General features: G+C 38.8%; 2 protein-coding genes across 3 annotated transcripts; one reads left to right on the forward strand and one right to left on the reverse strand.

Annotated features, from left to right (window-relative positions):
• The first annotated feature begins 1102 nt into the window (after positions 1-1102).
• Positions 1103-6274, forward strand: yif1b (Yip1 interacting factor homolog B (S. cerevisiae)). 2 transcript variants are annotated; one of them, XM_008425550.3, is made up of 8 exons: positions 1103-1275; positions 2545-2647; positions 2768-2897; positions 2980-3084; positions 3387-3523; positions 3821-3976; positions 4058-4151; positions 4976-6274. In XM_008425550.3, the coding sequence occupies exons 1-8, from the start codon at positions 1230-1232 to the stop codon at positions 5129-5131; spliced, it is 927 nt and encodes a 308-aa protein (XP_008423772.1). In that variant the 5' UTR covers positions 1103-1229; the 3' UTR covers positions 5132-6274. The 2 variants fall into 2 exon arrangements, with proteins under 2 accessions (XP_008423772.1, XP_008423773.1); XM_008425551.3 differs by having other exon boundaries at positions 1103-1266.
• On the reverse strand, positions 5802-15702 carry LOC103460959 (putative E3 ubiquitin-protein ligase HERC6). Its single transcript, XM_081614562.1, has 23 exons — positions 15422-15702; positions 13955-14111; positions 13792-13868; positions 13470-13697; positions 13255-13346; positions 13007-13134; positions 12737-12891; positions 12425-12480; positions 12250-12341; positions 11730-11789; positions 11528-11624; positions 11201-11381; positions 10881-11032; positions 10585-10704; positions 10398-10496; positions 10131-10307; positions 9668-9808; positions 8888-9054; positions 8223-8289; positions 8033-8103; positions 7655-7838; positions 7385-7487; positions 5802-7299 (listed from the first exon to the last, which is right to left on the reverse strand). Exons 1-23 carry the CDS (start codon positions 15633-15635, stop codon positions 7079-7081), a joined length of 3039 nt encoding a protein of 1012 aa, XP_081470688.1. The 5' UTR covers positions 15636-15702; the 3' UTR covers positions 5802-7078.
• Positions 15703-16102: the final 400 nt, after the last annotated feature.

The raw sequence follows: 16102 nt of genomic DNA on the forward strand, positions 1-16102 counted from the left end.
TCTGTTGTCCTGTAAAATGATTGATGAATATATTTTTTTAATGTTGAAAGTTTTGTCTTTTCTCTAACTATTAAATATTTTACATAGCAACACAGTTCGGTAAGATCCCCACAGCTTTAAGATGGCTATGTTTGTGGTTTCCCTGCAGAGGCATATAATCTTCTTCTCTTCAATAATAAAACATATTTTTGGACTGCAGAAAACCTATATGGAACTAGTCCTTGGGATTGGAAAAGAAGAATAATTCTTTGGTTATTACACTGTTTTATTAATTTCCCTCACCACTCACCTCATTGAACTGAACTGAAGTGAATAGCATTAAGACACCATAAATCTCAGAGTTCTGCACTCTGGCTACATGATAATCTCATGTAACCGTAGCATATCAGTCATTATAATAATTAATCAATAAGCCAACGTTATAAGCTTGAGCAGGACATCCAACATTATCAGTGCATGTCCTTATATAGTAATTGACTGGTTAAACAGTGACCTAAATGACTAATTTAGCTTGGTTGCCTTAATCATTTGATCAGTGCCTTAAGGATACAATAAAACAAGAAGTGTTCCAGTTCCCTGTCTGCCTTGTTTGTAATCATATTACTTCTTACCCATTAGCTTTATGCAGTATCACATGAGTCAAATGATGATATCTTGACAGCTTTGATGATCTGTGCGTGACAAAAATAATCCTAAACTCTTGCAGTAGGAAGCCTATGGTGTAGGGAGACACCTCTTCTCGCCATGATTTGCCCTGCATTAAGGAGGGAATCTCCTCCTTTACAGCTCATCATTAATTCTGAACATGGTTTTTACCAGCTGTTAACACTTCCAATTTTTACAGGGCAAAAAAAAACACACACATAACTATCAGGTTACTGGTCCTGACAGGCAAACTTTCTCTAATTCCATATAAATTTATTTATATTTGGAAAAAAAAACATTGTACTCGAAACTGTTGCTAAAAAATGCTACTTTTTTGGACAAATTGCCCAAAACAGGCTCTGACCTCAGACAGAGTTGAAGTTTACCCTTTTGAACACTAGATGGCGGTATTTTTTATTTAATTCAACTGACTCGACGATTAGAGTCGGCTTTTAGAACACCTAACGTTCACTTCCGTGTAAATGTTATGAATCACTTCCCCCTGCAGCTCGCTGACTTGTCTTAACTCCATCTGATTTCAGTTAGATATTTTGACAGCTGCTGCTCCTGTAGGGTCTAATCAGATGGAATATACCGCCGCACAGAGTGGGTTCAGACAGCGTAAGTTACGTACGTGATTTCGACTCGAATAGAGAAGTAGACTAGCATGCTCCCTGGAGACCGCTGCTAGCTTTCTACACCTAGCTCTGTGTTGTACCGGGTTGAAGCTAACAATAAGGTTGAAGCTAACAATAAGTTGAACTTATTGTACCCAGACAACTCGTAACATGCCTATTCTTAGTCATTTTTATCATTTTTTTTTTGTTTTCTACGGCTTCACTAACAAACTGTCATCTTTGTCGACACTACTAAACAGCTAATTTATTTTATAACCGGTTAAACCAGCTAGCGTCACTACAGAGATGTACACATTGTTGTGATAGTTATTGTCGTCGCTTTGTTATAAGTGTGAAATAACATTATTTCTGACAATGAGCAATGGCTGCAGATGTGCGCCAAATTACTTCAACTCAAACTTCTCAAGCTAATTCCCAATCTGTTTGGGATCTGGTCAAAACAACTCTTGCGCTTGATTAAACCTTGATATTTTGTTCAGTGGCACAAAGTTGTAAAGGTTGACAAACTTCTATAGCGCATGTAAACAAAGTAACTCACTATATGCACTGTGGTTGCACAATATCGGGGGATTTCTTAGTTTTAAGTACTGTGGTTAGAAATTGAGCTAAGCTCGTCTCTGACTTAATTATTTCATTATTCACTGAATGTCTCTTCCACTGTTTGTGCTCTGTAACGTCTTAGTTTGTAAAAACACATCAGTTGTAGGAATTAAAGGTGTTTAAAGTCCATTCAGCTGGCTAAATGTACAAAGGATATACAAGAATATGTTGTCTCAATATTCAAGGTTATTTTTATTGAACAAATACTATCATCCTTACTGAGCTAAGTTCATCAGCCAATATTTGTATTAAAAAAGGATTCCCCCCACCCCCTCTACTTGATCTAAAACTGCTTTTGTCAACCCTACATTACTGATCTTTTGCAGACTTGTAACTATAGACCAATTAGTGTCTTGGCTCCATGCTGGGTTCATTTCTCTTCAATTTGTACAGTTGAACCCAAATGGCCAGTTTGCTACCAGCAAGTAGAGTTTGTATACCAATAGTCCGCAGTGAGAGATGGATTAAAAAAAAATGACAGGACACCAGCCAGCAATGACAGGAGTTTAACATCTGTGCTTTAGAGCCTATTAGTAATTGGAAGAAGTGCATGCTGGGGTTATTTTAAACTTCTTGGCTGACTGTTGCTTGAGTTGCTGATTCTGCTTAACTCCAAATTAAGCAATTTAATTAATCCCTGTTTACCAAATATATCCCACAGAGCATAATATGCGTTTGAGGAACAGCTCAATGGATGGGTCAGATGGCAGCCAGCTGTTTGACGACACAAGTGCGACAGGGCCCGGGGCTCAAGGAGTCTACAGGTGGGATCTGTCCTTGGATTGGCTTATATTTCACTCAACCAGTTGTTGAATCGGCAACTAAAGTGAAAAAATTGGATTTTGGTTTCTGGCTCTTATCATATTTCATTAATTTATTTACAGAAATCAGCAGGCTGACCCTCAAGCAGCAGGACTTCCTGGCCAGTCCCTCCTGTCGGACCCCATGTCCAACCTGGCCATGGCTTATGGCAGCTCACTGGCATCCCAGGGGAGGGAAATGGTGGACAAAAATGTAGGACTGGCTACAGATGTAGCTGATCAGCATGGTTCTAATGAAATGCAGGGACATTAAATAAAGTCTTTTTGTATTTCAGCTGGACAGGTTTATTCCCATATCCAAGCTGAAATACTACTTTGCTGTTGACACAGTGTACGTCGGAAAGAAGCTTGGAATTTTAGTTTTTCCTTACATGCATCAGGTAAGCTCGTGTTTTCTAGTATGATGAGTTTTTGAGGCAGCTATTGAATTGTAATTGATGGACATGTGTAGTGAGAAATAAATTATTTAAATCAAGATTGGGGGTAAAAACTTATTTTTATCAATGTATGGGGTTCCATGTCCCTTTAGCTCGACTTACAGAAACCAGAACATCTTTCTTTGTATTTAAAGTTTGCTTAACAAATCCTAGCCATTGTTACAAACGACTTAAAATAAGCCATAAACACTTGAGCCAAATATGAACGGACTTGATAATTGTGTGAATTTTGTTTTCTCCTGCAGAACTGGGAGGTGAGTTATCAGCAGGACATCCCCGTTGCCCCGCGCTTTGATGTCAACGCTCCTGACCTTTACATTCCTACGATGGGCTTCATCACATACATCCTGGTGGCTGGTCTGGCTCTTGGCACACAGAACAGGTACGGAAGCCTTACTTTGTGTCCAAGCTGCAGTTTGCAGCTGCTGATTGTCGTGTCAAACAATGAGTTAGTTGATTCTCGCATCTGGTGGGGAAAAAAAACAAAAAAAAAAAGGTTTTCCATTAAGATACTTTGACAATACAACTGATCTCAATGGCAACCTACAGCCGATTGATTTTTTTTTTTTTTGGAATAATAGTCCTTTTAGTAGCAAAAACCACAAATATGACTTATTGTAATGAGCTGATAAAGGCTGACTGAAGATATCACTATGACTATGTCTCCTTTGCTCCTCAGGTTTTCCCCAGAGCTTCTGGGAGTTCAGGCCAGCTCGGCGTTGGTGTGGTTGATCATGGAGGTCCTGGCCGTCCTGCTTTCACTCTACCTCGTCACTGTCAACACAGACCTCACCACCATAGACCTTTTAGCCTTTTCGGGATACAAATATGTCGGGTATGTGCTGGTGCATATTTCTGTCAAAATGATTTCTTCTGCAGTATCTTTAGTTAACCACCAGATGGTCTGCTTTTCCAGAATGATTTTAGGCGTTGTCGCTGGTCTTCTGTTTGGAAAACTAGCATATTATCTCTCCCTGCTGTGGTGTTGTGCCGCCATCTTTGTCTTTATGGTGAGTCTGAAGCAGTTTTTAATTATTTTAATCTGTTAATTTATTTATTTTTTGCTCTTCTGGTGCTTGTACCTCCACCTCGTACTCCAGGTCATCCCAGACGCAGTTCATACATCATTCCTAGCATGTTCATGACAAATGTTGTTACAGACTGTTGCAGGATTGTTTCTTTTTTTTTTAATCCTGCTCTGGATTAATTTTGAACCCCCCATTATTACCTTTAATGCATTTTATTGTTACAATGTAATTATAATGATTTGACGCTTTTCTCATCGTGTTCTCGTCCAGCTTTATTATTTTTTTTACCCACTTATAAAGATTTGTCCTGTTTGTCACAACTAAATCTTTCAGATTGTGAAACTAGTTTCTATATTAGACAAATGCATGAAGATAAAAAGCTATTTACATCAGTCTGACTTGATGTGAAAATGGAAAAGCTCCTTAAAGTTGCTGTTGCTCTACCTGGTATATAAAAGCTGCCTTTAAGTGTAAAAATGGCCGATGTCTCATGTACGCTGCTGTGGAGAAAATTTCACCCACTTGTCTTTGAGAAATCGTTTTCATTCAGCCACATTGAAGAGTTTCTGAGCATGAACAGTCTTGTTTCAGTCATGCCAAGGCATCTCAGGCAGGACTGATTGTTTTTATTGAGCTATTACTCAGGCGGACTGGTTAGAGTGCCTTAAATCTTTCCCTGTTTTATAACCCAAGAGCACCAGGGGAATTAGTTTTGAAATTACAATTTCAAACTTAACAATCGGTTCACTTGGGAGTAGAAACATTTCTCAAATCGTTCAGCAAAGTTTTCGCGTGTTTCCGAGCAGATCCGCACTCTGCGTCTGAAGCTCTTATCCGAGGCGGCGGCTGAAGGGAAGCTGGTGAGAGGAGCCAGGAACCAACTGAGGATGTACCTCACCATGTCCATCGCAGCGGCGCAGCCCGTCTTCATGTACTGGCTCACCTATCACCTCGTCAGATAGAAGCTTCAGCTCTCACTTTTGCTGGAGAAGAACTGTCTGCATGGCATCATCTCAGAAACAGAAACACAAACTCTCCTCAAAGAACCACATCGCTAAAGTCATCGGGCAAAACGCTCGCTACCAAACAATGAAGAGGTGAGACACTTCTGCCTCCACCTCTGAGCACAGCCACGTTGTTTGTTTTGCCTTTTTTTTCTTTTGAATTTAACATCTTCAGATTTTGTAGCAAGAACATGTGGCTTTAACTGCTCTGCGTCTTTACTGCATAATTGCATGTTGACTTTTTTTTATGAATATTTATGTACGTCTGTGAATTGATTAAGTTGCTACGTTACAGATTTTGCTCGTCTGGTCGTCGCAGGTGTTTTATTAAGAACTGCACAAAGAAAGCACATTAGCCTCATATCTTCTCCTCCACCTGATACTACGAACAAACTATTCCAGGTTGCTACCTGATCGGCCAGCTTTCCCTAAATGTTTTGTGCAACTTTTTCTGTCGCTTGTTTAATGAGATATGTCAGATCCTGTGGAGAAAAAGTTTACATGACGAATGCGGCTTCAAATGTTTAACCATTTAGGTCGTGTTCGGTAACATGTTCGGACGTCTTGGACAGAGATCTGCTGGAAGGAACAATGTTAGATGCAAAAACACAAAGATAGACTGTAGAAGTTTACTGCTGAATAAATGTAATTTAATATCAGACATTTTTATGTTTCCAATAATAGGTTTTATTTCTAGCCAGGGTGTAATTCACATTGACATAAAACTTCAAATGAGCTCCTTCGGTGCTACTGAAGATATTTTTAATGAGCACTTATTTAAATATGAAGTATTTTGCCTAGAAGGATGGAGTCTTATTGCTGTGATGCTGACTGAGAGTTGAAGTTATACTGGAAGAAGGAAAGATGATAAAATAAAGAGACTGAACACTGAAAGTGATGTCAGAATTTGCTTTTGGTTTTTTAAACTGTTTGTAGCTGAATTTGCACAAGAAAATGCCCCAAATGTACTCAATTCTTGCAAAAAGACAACTGTCCCAGACCTGTGAAACAAATCTGAATTTACACCCCACCATGTTGGACACATTTTTTATCACTGTTCTTGGTTTAATATTTTTTGTCAAAATAAAGAACTGCAAGACATTGCTGATGTGGAATGTTTATTTACTCTTATGATGCAGAAATAGCTACCATTTCTCTTTTAAGCAGAGTATTCAATTATGTACAAGAGATATAATGCAAAGAACAAATATGGATAAAGTCTAAAATGTAAGTCCAGCGAATTGTCTGAGCTCCAGGATTTAAATGTGGATTAAATATGAATCTCCCCTGAGACTTATGTGTTGAAGATTTTCTTTTTTGCCCTAGCTTTTGTTTGGAAACATTCTGATACATGCTTAAATCTTATTGTGGCATTACTTAATTGTGCTTAAAGTGAGCTCTTGAGCTAAGACGTAATTTAATTATTGTGTTCAAGTTCCATAAATAATTACAAATTTATTGAGAAACGGGGTATGTCAGCATGATTTCTACACAGCCTGGAATTTATTCCTTCCGTTTCTTATATCTGGTAAGTATGGAAAATATTTATATTTCCAGACTTTTTCCAATCATCCTGTCGTTTTGTACACTTAAATCATTAGCTCTTTGTCCCTCTGTCCTATTATTTGCTTTCTTGTGTCTAGCCACTTTGTTTCATCATCCTTTTCTTCCAGTGTCCCATTTCCTTTCCATCATTAACAGATAAATAAGTATAATACTTTACATTTTTAAATAAACCCTAAAGTACTGAGCCTGGAAACATTTGTTATCCCACAAGAAAACCCAGTAAATGAGAACTACAGATGTGTATATCGGGTAATATTGCTGTAATGTCTTCAGAAGGTTAATGAATCTTTAGATTGTGGAAAACCTAGTAACCAAAAAGGTGTGTTTGAAGAAAGATTTCTAGTTCTTCCAGAAGCCTCTGTTGTGATTAATGGCCCGAAGGAGCTTGGTCTCCATTGTCCTCTCCACCGGGTATCGCCTGTAGTAGGGCAGCAGCAGCAAGGTGTGGCAGGTGAGGGATTCAGGCAAGTGTCTCTCTGTGGCATCTGGCAACATGGTCACTCTCATCTTGATGCACTCCATTCCCAAGAAGGGGACTCTGTCACAGCCTGTGAGGAACACTGGCCACAAACAAAAATAAAAATGGATGAAACAGAACCATGGGTAGGTCTAAAGCTGATCCAAAATAAACAGTGGAAAACATACGGAGGAACTTTTTCTTCTCTTCTGCTGAGAAATCTTCAAACACCCTCCAAAAGGTGATGATGGCTGGATGATCAGCATGATAGCCTCCTTCATAAACTGTGTTCTGTGAATTTAAAAACACACATGAATACATAATTTCAAATTGTTTTTACAACTCAACCTACATCACTAATCTTTAGAATTTGATTTTATTTACATTACCTTAGAACAAATAACAAAAAATGCATGTTAATGAAACTAAAGCATTAAAACTAGGAGCTGTGTGGCTACCTCCTTGAAGACTTCCCAGTCATAGTTTTCTTGGCCCACCATGACCGACTGTAGTTCCTCAGGCTGGAAGAACTCCACGACATCCATGTTGCACACTTTGAAAAACCCTTCCTTAAAGAGTTTGAACACTCCCTCCACTGATTTGTTAAAGGCATGGTTGACAAAGGCAGCGACAAATTCTTTCCTGTAGACATAAAGAATATTACAAACAGCACCTAATGAATCGTGACACTGACTGGTAGATTATTACAAGTCTGAAGATTCTTGCACAATTGTTCATCTTAACTGGAGTCAGGAACCTTTCCACAGATGGCTGCAGCAACAGCTTTTCACATAAATATGAGATGCAAACAGATGGAAATGCAAATTAAAACAAACCTATTAGATCCAGTGACAGGTTTTCCAGGTTCGTTTGGATCAAGTTCAGCATTCTCACCACCCCAGGAAACCTGTTTTGTCATCATGGATAAATAGGTTTAGGAAATTGCACACATTTTTTTAAAATGTCCATCTTTTGAAGAGGATAAACCCAGCTGGATGCAACTCAGCTTATGTTTAGAAAACCTACAGTGAAAGTCGTCTCCAGGGCTTCGACGTCATCAGGGGTGTAGTCCTCCAACATGAACCTCCATGACCTTAACACACAAACAATGGTGAGGAAAGTAGTTTGTTTTCCATTATGAAATTTCAAGTTTTTTCTGAACTTTTGATAAAAACAATAAAGTTTAGTTTTCATTATCTGATGATTTCCATAAATCACGGAGCACCTCAATATCATTTTAATTTAGCACCATTTGTACATGTTTATACATATTTTCCATGTGCTTTAGTCCAAAAAATAGAAATGTCAGTGATTTGTTTGCAATATGCAGGTATCTAAGTGTCTGAAAAGGTTTTTATCTGTGGGTAAGATAGATTGACTAAAACATTGTAAATGATTCAAGAAAAGCAATTACTTTGTTATTCTGAATTTTCTATTTTTAGATTTCTTAGACAAAATACAGGATGGTCTGGAAACATTTTACTCTTTTTTTAATATTCTTTTTTCATGCTGTACTTATTCTGACTTAGAAAAGCAAATTTCAAACTTTATTAATGAAGCTCCATTCACCACTAATAATGTCTGAATTGAACCATGCCAAATATGAAGAAAAGTCATATTTGTGATACTTTTCTGATGTGCTTAAGTGCCTTTTTATCTGCACAGCCAGGGATTTTAAGAATGTTTCTTACTGTGCCATGACAGGATCAAACTCCTTCATGTCGTCCACGGACGTTTTGACTCTGAGCAGCTTCTTGAAGAGCGCCAGCGGGAACGGCAGGTGAATGATGTTGTGGTTGTAAAGAGCCAGGCCACACAGGACGCCAAACAGGAAGTACTTCCTTTCCTCCACTTGAGGCTATAGGTTTTTAAAAGAAAAACAAACAAGAATATGGGAAAGCTGAAATCCAACACAATTCACATGTCTGTCTGCTATGTGCATGTTGTATTTATGTCCTCGGATGTATAAACACAAGGTCAGTCTTTAAACCTACCTACTAATAAGCCTTGTGTTTAAAGGTACGGAAGAGGATTTGGGCCACTGGAAAAAAAATAAAACAGTTCTGACTTTTTTCTCAGAATTCTGAATTTTTTCTCAGAATTCTGAATTCTGACTTTTTTCTCAGAATTCTGAGATTAAAGTCAGAATTCTGACTTTTTTCTCAGAATTCTGAGATTAAAGTCAGAATTCTGACTTTTTTCCCAGAATTCTGAGATTAAAGTCAGAATTCTGACTTTTTTCCCAGAATTCTGAGATTAAAGTCAGAATTCTGACTTTTTTCTCAGAATTCTGAGATTAAAGTCAGAATTCTGACTTTTTTCCCAGAATTCTGAGATTAAAGTCAGAATTCTGACTTTTTTCCCAGAATTCTGAGATTAAAGTCAGAATTCTGAGATTAAAGTCACAACTGTTTTATTTTTTTTCCCAGTGGCCCTAATCCTCTTCCGTATAAAGGTGATGCAGGTCTTACCTTGGGTGGGAACCAAGCCAGAGTCTGACTCTCGTTGTACATAAACATTTGAGATTCAGGAGCCATAAGCTCATCAAACACATGGAGGAAAAAATCTGTTTTGTTGACGTTCATGATCTTCCTGTCCTCTACAAACTGCACCTAGGGTAGGTAGAAAGATAAAAGAAAATGTCCTGTAAATTTAAAAAAAGAATAAACCATTTGCAAAAACTTGTTCTCCAAAATAATGATTTTAATTTATCTAAAGCTTCAAGTAAGAAAACGGGTGAAATTATAAACTTCTTCAATAAAATTTCCCACATATTTGTCGTTTTACTTATTATTTTTTCATTGATCTAAGCACTTTTTCTTTGTCATTCAAGTTCTGCAGTTTTGAATGTTTTTAACTTATGTTTTAGTGTCAAATTTCACAGACTATAACCGTGGATTTTTAATAATGTCCATTTTCTTATGTTGCTTTTACCACAAGCTCTCTCTTAAATGCAGCGTGATCGGCTGCAGCGAGATGTCTGAAGGTGTCCTCCATCAGGTGAGTTCGTCTCAGGTTCAGCTGCAGGATCGGGACGGGGGAGTCCAGGGTGTTTCCAAGAAACTCGTCAGGGAACGGCAAACCCATTTCACGTACAACATGATGAGATTCCTGCAGTTACAAAACTCCTTTCCGTTATAAAATTGTGGAGCACAATATTTGCAGCCACATACAGGATGCAGAGCTCATAAAGCACTTTACCTTCATCACACGTGCCAAGATGTTGAAGACAGCAACTTTACAAATCAGAGGGAAAACGAATGGGTAGCGGCAGAAAATGGTGGGCGTTTGCTCGTCGTCCTTTGAGAAAATGTCAAAATAAATGGTCAAGACGGAATTTCAGCAAAATATGAACAGATCATATGAAATGCTACATAACTATTTTCACCTCTATTTTGGAAAACGACAACCAAAGAGCGACATCCTCAAGTGCATTAAGAGCGATAGGGATTTCCTCGACATAAAAGGTGCTCAATGGGACTTTGTAAGACTTCCCACATTTGTTTGCCTGAAAAACAAAACAATGAATCACATTAAAAGCAAAAGTGGGTGCCTTGACATTGGTAGTAGTGAATATTTCTCAAAGGTTAAAGGTCAAGCAGTTGATAAGAAGATTCTAAAAGGCTAATTTCATTATTTTAAATGAAACACACAGCTGACTGAAAGAAAGCATTCAGCACTGACTTTGTAAAGGAGCTTCAGGGCTTTCAGCAGCAGTTTGGCTCCTGGGTTGTGGGTTTGCAACAGACAGTTCTTCAGAATGAAAGCCAGAGCGTTTTTGAAGACCATGATATGCCTGATCAAAATGGTGGCTGACAAAGACGACCAATAGCTTCCTGCAGCGAAAATAATATGAATTACAAAATAAAGAGCGATACATCTATTTTAAGACTAAGGGTGACAAATCATATTTATCAGTACTAATGTTACACTAAGGGATGGCAATTCTTCCTAGACCTTAATTTGAAACATGAAAATGCAATACAAGTTCAGTAGTTTCTTACTTAAAGTTTCCAGAGTCTTCTCACTGAGATCCTCAATCATGACAGCCAGAGGCAAAGCCAAATTCATGACGCTCGAGTCTTCTTGCAGCAGCGGACATGTCAGCAAAATCAGGAGAATCTCTGGAGATTTTAAAGGACGTCTTGAGGCAAAGAGCAATTCTGTAAGGAGCTGCAAATTTACCTGCATGGGAAAAATCAGTTTAAAAAGCTGTGCAAAACATGCAGTATATGCAAATCCTGAATCTACTTATGAGCTGTCAACTCGTACGAGCATAAAGTTTCAGTTATTCTGAATAAATGAAAGAAAGCATAGAAAGTTTCCTTAACTGTTTGCTTGATCCATGGGACTGCCAACATCTGGTCGAAGGCTTGACTTGCAGCCTCCAGGTCCACAGTTAGAGCACCAGCTTCCAGCGGAGGCCCTCTGGTAGCAGGGCCAGAGCAGTGTTAGTTGACATGTGGGAATTATTTATTTGTAAAACACACTTTTTAAACCCAAACACCAAAGCCGATGGAAAATCATACTTACTCAGGTTTTGTGAAACTTGCAACAAGACTTGAACTTGTGTAAAACATCGACTCGATTTCTCTGTTCCACAAAAAGAAGACAGCATGAGAAGCATGATTTTATAAACACTAAAATATATATTTTTAAATTAATCACCACAAAAGGCACTAGAGACAATAAAAAGATGTAAAATGTAATCCCTTGCAGACTCCTTTTATTTTTGCTTTAAAAAAAAGTAAGAAAAAACATTTAGTGCTTCAGATGGTCGCCCTTATTTTAAAGGCAGACAAAAATAACCTAAGAAAAAAAACAAATATCTGTGTTCAAATCATGATTTAATTTGGAAACTTTTCCAACTGGATGATGTCAGCAACTTTGGTTTTAAGAGTAAATACAAAACATTAATGGAGACAGAAAATATATATTTTTTGATGATCTGTTAGCTTAAGGTGTGACAAAAATGTAAAGAGACAAAAGCTTAAAGCAGGTAAAACTTTTACAGTATCGTAACATAAAAATCTGCAGTTAAATTATTGGTTACCTTTTTGCCTGGATGTTGCTGTACTTCATTGCCACCCACTTTTGCAGTTTTGTCTCATCCAGCCGCCCAATTATCTGTCCATGGCTGAAGGTCTTATAAGTTTAGAAACAGTCAAGTTTTTATGTTTTCTTTTAAGGCTAATTAAAAAGTACTTTTTGGTTTGATACCACCTTACATTTGCAGGTGAAGTGTAAATGAAGTTTGTGTCCCATCCAGTTGATAACTTCAAGTCTGCTTGACAACATAAGAAATTATTAAAATCCATCTTTGAAAATGGTAGATTAGAAATGCAAAACCTCTTTTTCAGAGTCTAGAGGGTAATTTCATTTTGGTTTGATTCCAAACTCAAAACTGTGCCAAAATGCCCCAAATTTTTTTTAATAATCTCACTGACATGGACTCCTCGACAAGCAATAAAAAAATAAAAAAAAACACTACTTAAATCATTCAATCTATCATCTGCCATCCAGGGCGACTATATACGCACCACTAGGTGTGGCAGCAGCACTGTCAGAGGGCCATGGAAGCTGTATCAGGGACGGGGACGGGCTGCTGTCTCGTTGTCCTGTCCCCAGCTGGCCTTTGTCCCCATTACCAAAAGCAAACAGACATCCAGAAGAAGTCAACACAAGAGTGTGGCGTCTGGAGGGCCAGAACCATGTTAAGAATTTAATGAGGCAGTATTCAATAGCACAATGTCTTGAAGTTTCTTGGAACGGTTTTGCAAAGTCATCTTGAAACAACTTGGCACATTTACCTCCCACATGCAACCTGGGATGCCGTCTCTCTGAGACCATCAACCAGCCTGGGCCGAACCTCGGTGGTGGTGGAGTTGTGACCAAGCTGACCGTGGCTCCCATCTCCGAAAGTGAAAACTTTCCCATCCTACAAAACCCACAAATCACAAGACACCCAAAAAACTAAGAATGGTTACTTTTAAAAAAGGCTGAAGTCAGAAGGGTTTATTCACTTTATGTAAATAATCTGAATCAGCGGCATTAGCACCTTCGTCAACACAGCAGTGTGCGATTCTCCACAGCTGATGGAAGAGACGCCCAGAGGTCTGAGAGCAGGTACCATGCAAACGTTGAACCTGCCTGTTTTGGATCAGATGACATCAAAAAGGGATGGACACTCAGTGCTTTTATATGGAGGAGTCTGAGAGTTACCTGTTGGCTCCCATTTTATTGACAAAAAAAAAAAAGATTAACCTAATCTACCTTTTTCATCTACCCTGTTGAGCCCCAGCTGACCAGATTTATTGGCCCCACAGCAGTACACCAGACCAGAGAGCGTGAGGAACAGTGTGTGGTTTCCTCCGGCTGAAACCTGGGTTACTGCAACTCCGGTCAAGGCGCACACCAGGAGGGGTGTCTGCTGCAGTGTCATGTCCTTCCCCAAGCCCAGCTGGCCATGACTGTTTAAACCCCAGGAGAAGACGTCTCCTCCTAAAAACAAAACAAAGAAAACAAAATATAATACCAAGTTGTCCCTTTCACATTTCAAGACACAAAGCTTTCCTCAGCAGGTTAATAAGGTTACCTTTGGTCAATGCGAGGGAATGGGAGTTTCCACAAGCCACCTGGATTACTGGTATGGGCATTGGTATGGGTACTCGGCTGCAAGTTGATGAGGCAATAATGGGTTACCATATATTTGCATTAAATAGTGTATTGTATGTTTACTTGTGAGTTTCAGCTCTTGCTTTGGTCTCCGGTTGTTGCAGGGGAGCCCTGTTGCAAACCCAAGCTGTCCATCATCTCCTGCCCCCCAAGAAAACACTTGTCCAGAAGCACATAATGCCAGACAATGGTTCTGACCACAAGCCATGGCGGCAACATCGCCAAGTCCCTCCACAGGTCCTAAAATATGGAGAAAGAAAAGTAATGATACAAGAACATAAGATTAAAAATGGATTCAAGTCTTTCATTTATAAAACTAACAAATTGAGTTGTGAACCCAGCAAAATTTCACTTATCAAATTTTGGTCACATCAGAAACTCTGTCAACAAAAGCAGCAACACCATATTTTTATTATTTTATCATGTCACATCTGTCATGCTGACTGGTAAGGCACAATCATCAAATACAAGTTTAAAATTGGTGCACGCAGTTTGATCACAGGCTGTAAAAGTCCTGACGAACGCTCATCGTCATGGTTACATCATTAAAAATCAAACTACCGATGACTTATCACATTAAAAATTAGGAAACAAAGAGTCAGTATGGTAGGATTTAGTGTTTCCCAACCCTGGTCCTCACGGCACACTGTCCAACATGTTTTAGAGGTTTCCCTGGTTTAATGCGCCTGATTCAACTGACTGCAGTTCAGGAAACTATGAGGGGCCGTTAGGTCAAAATCTATGTTTTGTCTCTCACATACTACAAAAAACTCACGCACACTCAAAAAATACTCAAATTGCGTATACACACTACTAAAATGTCACACACGCATACAAATTTTATCTTTCTCGCACACATACACTGTACTAACTTGTCGCACACACACATACTGTACTAACATGACGCACACGTACGCAAATTTTATCTTTGTCGCACACATACACTGTACTAACTTGTCGCACACGCGCACACAAAGGCTATCTTTTGAGTATTTTTGAGTGTGCGCGAGTTTTTTGTAGTGTGAGACAAAACATTGATTTTGTCCTAAACGGCCCCTCATAGGAAACGCCTATTAATCAGTCATCGATCGAAATCAGCTGGGCTGAAGCAAGGAAATACCTAAAACATGCAGGGCAGTGTGCCTTGAGGACCAGGGTTGGGAAACACCCAGTTTTACCCTCAGGGAGTTTCTAAAGCAAAACAAACTAAGAATCCCCTGCCCTACCTAATTACCGTTCTAAGTTAAGTTTCGTTGCATGAATAAACTGAGATGAAATGAAACTGAAACTTAACTCAGTAAATTAGCCTACATGTTATGCCCGTCAGATGATTCATGACTCTTGCCTGAGGCAATAACAACCTGTAGAGGATAATTTCAAAAGAACATACAAAAACTCATTCTGTCCTATAAAAGCTATTTCATGACTACATAATTATTATCTTCTATACTACATAATTATTATTAAATTATTTGGAAGAACATTTTTATTTCCTTGCAAATACAAATAAGTTATTTAATACATACTAAAAAATATATGTAAATATTTACCAAGCATCTTTCCATTTTGGTTCCTTCGTCCAAGTTGGCCCTGCGAGTTGTGTCCACATGATAAAACTTTTCCGTCTGCCCTGAGGAATAAGGTGTGCTGCTCTCCGCAGCAGATGTTGGTTACAACTCCAGGCCCGGTCCAGGAAACCGGGCTAAGGGTTGCCTGGACCCCAAACTGTCCACTCGAACTGTCTCCCCAACAAAACACCTGCATGTCTGCTCGTAGACTGAGCGAAGCGTCTAGTGGCGCTCGACTTCAGCTGGAGCTGCTGCTTTCAAATGCTGTCGAAATTATAAGACTCCTCCAGTAAGTGCGTCAGAAAAATATTATTTCGCGACCGTAGCCCTTTTGAAAACATTGGGGCACTCTGGATTAGGTAAAAGACCCCAATGTGATAATTGTATTCAGATTCACAATTTATTTTCAAAAAGTAATAATTACTTTAAACTGTAGTACGAGCTCATGAAGGGACGTGAAGGCAGCACCAGTCTATAGAAGGACATCTACATAAAGTTTCTGCTTTAGGTAGCTGTAACTTCTGTAACTTCCTACAGAAAATGTAGGAAGTTATAGGTACTGTAACTTCCTAATGTAGGAAGCTACAATTACTGTAACTGTACAATTACAGTTGCATTTACTGTAACTTCCTACAGTAAATGTAAATTACTGTCATCATCAGC

Source organism: Poecilia reticulata, chromosome 13 (genome assembly GCF_904066995.2).
Source record: "Poecilia reticulata chromosome 13, P_reticulata-male-v2, whole genome shotgun sequence".
In the NCBI taxonomy this organism is placed as follows: domain Eukaryota; kingdom Metazoa; phylum Chordata; class Actinopteri; order Cyprinodontiformes; family Poeciliidae; genus Poecilia; species Poecilia reticulata.